The sequence below is a fragment of the Phalaenopsis equestris genome, unplaced genomic scaffold (genome assembly GCF_001263595.1).
Source record: "Phalaenopsis equestris unplaced genomic scaffold, ASM126359v1 Scaffold000760, whole genome shotgun sequence".
Lineage (NCBI taxonomy): Eukaryota > Viridiplantae > Streptophyta > Magnoliopsida > Asparagales > Orchidaceae > Phalaenopsis > Phalaenopsis equestris.
The window spans coordinates 363,268-366,493 of record NW_018165200.1 but is presented as its reverse complement, the minus strand read 5'-3'; the positions used below and the strand labels follow the sequence as shown (position 1 = coordinate 366,493).

Sequence of the window (3,226 nt, the reverse complement as noted above, 5' to 3'; positions counted from 1 at the left end):
AAAATGATCCTCCTATATATAATTTATATGTAGAATTTGAAAGTTACATGGTTGTATTCTATTAAAGAGGGGAACATTACTATAATTAATAAGTTGTTACATTTGCACATTTGTAATTGAATGTCATTCATCCCGACCCCATAATCGATGCTAGCGTTGTTATGCTTCGGTAACTACCTTGAACACTGCTCTGCATTCGTAACTGTCCAATTTGGTTGCTTGGAGTTCATTCAATTGACCGAGATTCAATCGACTAACATCATTTGATCTTCTTCAATGATCTTCAGTCGCCCATTCTGTGGAGTCTTAATGTGAATAATCATTGCAGAATTTTAATGATCAGAAGCCACAAATCTCTGATCCGTGACTTTAGTGAGACGCTCCTACATCATGTTATATGTGTAAATATGAAAAATTATGTGTGAGATATGTAAATATATAAGAATTATGTGCAAAGTATATACATGCCCCAAATAAAAAATTAATAGGTTTTATAGTTGTGGGTGCCACTATCCCTTTTATTTTTCTCTTAATTTCTCTGTTATTAATGTTAATTAAAAATTATCCATCACTAATTAAAACATTTACTTCATAAATTTTATTATTTTATCATTTTATCTTGATCAAGAAAATGGACATTCGAATATCTTGGCACAAATTCTCTCCACGATTCACACGAAGGGAATGCTTCTTATTCCTCGCTAAAACAGATACTTTGCATCCACGCGGAAGCAACATCATTTTATCTTGATCAAGAAAATGGACATTCGAAAATCTTGGCACAAATTCTCTCCACGAATCACACGAAGGGAATGATTCTTATTCCTCACTAAAACAGATACTTTGCATCCACGCGGAAGCAATTAATATAAAAAAACCAGCACCTTGCCGCACGCTTTCTCCAACCCCCCCCTAACCCCAACTATCTCCCATCCTTCTCTCCAACTCTCTCAGTTCCTCCTCATGGATTTCCCCACTCCTAAGCCCAAAAACCACTTCTCCGATCGCTCCCCAAACCTCCTCACCAACTGCGACCTCCCTCCTCCCCTCCAACTCTTCTCCCCTTTCTTCTTCGACGACGACAACCACGGCGTGCTGAGGGCTCTACGCCTCTCGCAGTCGAGGGCGAGGGAAGCCGAGAAGCGCGTCGAGCTCGCCACAGCGAAGAGCGCCCAATTGGCCTCCATGCTCTTAGATGAATCGATGAGGCTTTCGGTGCACAGGCGGTGGGCGATGATGCTCGAGTTCGAAGTCGCCGCGCTCAGGAAGAGGCTGTCGCAGGCCGACGACGACGATGAGGATGATGGTCCCGTGGAGATTGCTCGGTGGTTAGCTCTCGCGGTCTGCGTGGGGATCGCCGGCGTTGGCTTTGCAATTGGCCGGTGCTTTTTTTGAGAATGGGCCCGTGTATGTTTCTGAATTGATCTTATAACTTCGCCCCCCATTCTTTCGTATTTATGTTTTCGCCCCTAAACTATAGGGGAAATATGCAAAAGATGGATTTTAGTGTGAAAAAGTGCAATTAAGGCTGTTTTTGATATGATTGGAAAGAATTAGTTGCTTGGTTTGTAAGAATGAAAGTTTAAGTGCGAGATGATAAATAAATGCATAAGAATTGTCCCATAAAAAATCAATATAAGAGAAATTTATAAATATAGCACACAGTTCTTATGCATTTATAAAACAACTATGGCTATGTATGTAAATGTCCCAAAAATATAAATATATAAATATGTATATTCTTTATTCACATTTGTGAAATTCATTGGAGGGGTACAATGTCTAAAGCCCCTGTTTGTGAATGATGAATTGAATGGGGTGATTTTGTCCCTGTGCATTGGATTGATTTGTATGAAGAATTTGAAGTGGGATTTTCTTACCTTTAACTTTAATTTTGGCAAAGCTGAGCGCTCGAAGCGTCGAATTTAATATTTTTAATTTTTTTTTACTTTATTTTCAGCCAATATATTCAAACAATATTAGATTACGTATGAGAAAATGGTTATAAAATATTGTAGTTAGAATATTCGTTTTAAATAAGCGAAAAATGAAACCATTACTTTTGAGATATTTTGAAAGTATTTATAAGTTTAAAAAGTCTCTATTAATTTCTAGTGCATCAAATTAAATAACAGAATTTATTATATTTATTGTTGCATAAACTATGTTTATCAAAAAGTAAAATATTTTTTAGTATTTAAAAATAATGTCCATATAAAAATTGTCATTTATTTATTACAGAAAAATGATTGTTGGATGCGTGAAGTGGATTATTTGGTATCCACTTAGGTGTAGATGGTGGGGCAACTCAGCCAAGCTGACATGTTAGTTAGTTAGGGCTCAACTCGGTAGGTGGTCGAGAACGGAGCTCTATGAACTAACAAACTAAGCTCAAGCCAGTTTCTTTACTCATTCGCTCATGATTGAGCCGGCTTGCTAAATAAAATATTTATATAAATAATAGTAAAAAATATATTAAAATTTAATACAATCTTTAAATTAGTGTGTGTTATGTATATATTATTTGTCATTTTATTGTAACTCTAGCTTAGATTTATGTTATTTTTCCCCTTTATAATAAACAAGCCACCTAAAATTTCAACACATGCTCAAGCTTGAGCTCAACTCGACACATTTATAACCTATGTGTGGATAAGATCCATAAGATGAGATTCGCAGCCAAGGTTTTTCTTATCACTATTTAGTAGTTTGTTTGTAGTTTGTCTTTAGTTGTAGCTTTTAAATTTTGTTACGAGAGATTATAATTGATTAATTCTATTAGTTATAAACATAAGTCTTCCAAAGATGTGAATTTAAGTTAATGTGATTATATTCTCTCATTTTAAATATCTGGGCTATAGCTGATCAATATACAATAAATACATTAGAATTGGATGCTATGTATGCGAATGCCAAACAAATTGTCGGACCTAAAATCAAAACGTACCAGTTGGATTATGATGACAGCCAATCAATCAGTGCTAATGTGAGCATAGGTAACCAATTTCATGCCTACCCCTGCTCTTTGGCTGTGATCCAAAGCCAAGTCGAATCAATTAGACCTATAAAAACTCGCACACATAGGAAGCAAAGCTTTTTCATATATAGCCGCAGTAATCTTATTTTACTTTTCTTACTGTCGTCATCCATGGCCAAGAAAGAAAGCTGGCTTCTCATCTGGTCTCATTGACAAAATACAACAACTAATCAGACATCAGAGGTGACT

General features: G+C 36.0%; 1 protein-coding gene across 1 annotated transcript; it reads left to right on the top strand.

The window, feature by feature from the left end:
• Window positions 1-870: 870 nt before the first annotated feature.
• On the top strand, window positions 871-1,616 carry LOC110030772. The gene has a single exon (XM_020733681.1). The coding sequence runs from the start codon at window positions 964-966 to the stop codon at window positions 1,393-1,395; it is 432 nt and encodes a 143-aa protein (XP_020589340.1). The 5' UTR covers window positions 871-963; the 3' UTR covers window positions 1,396-1,616.
• Window positions 1,617-3,226: the final 1,610 nt, after the last annotated feature.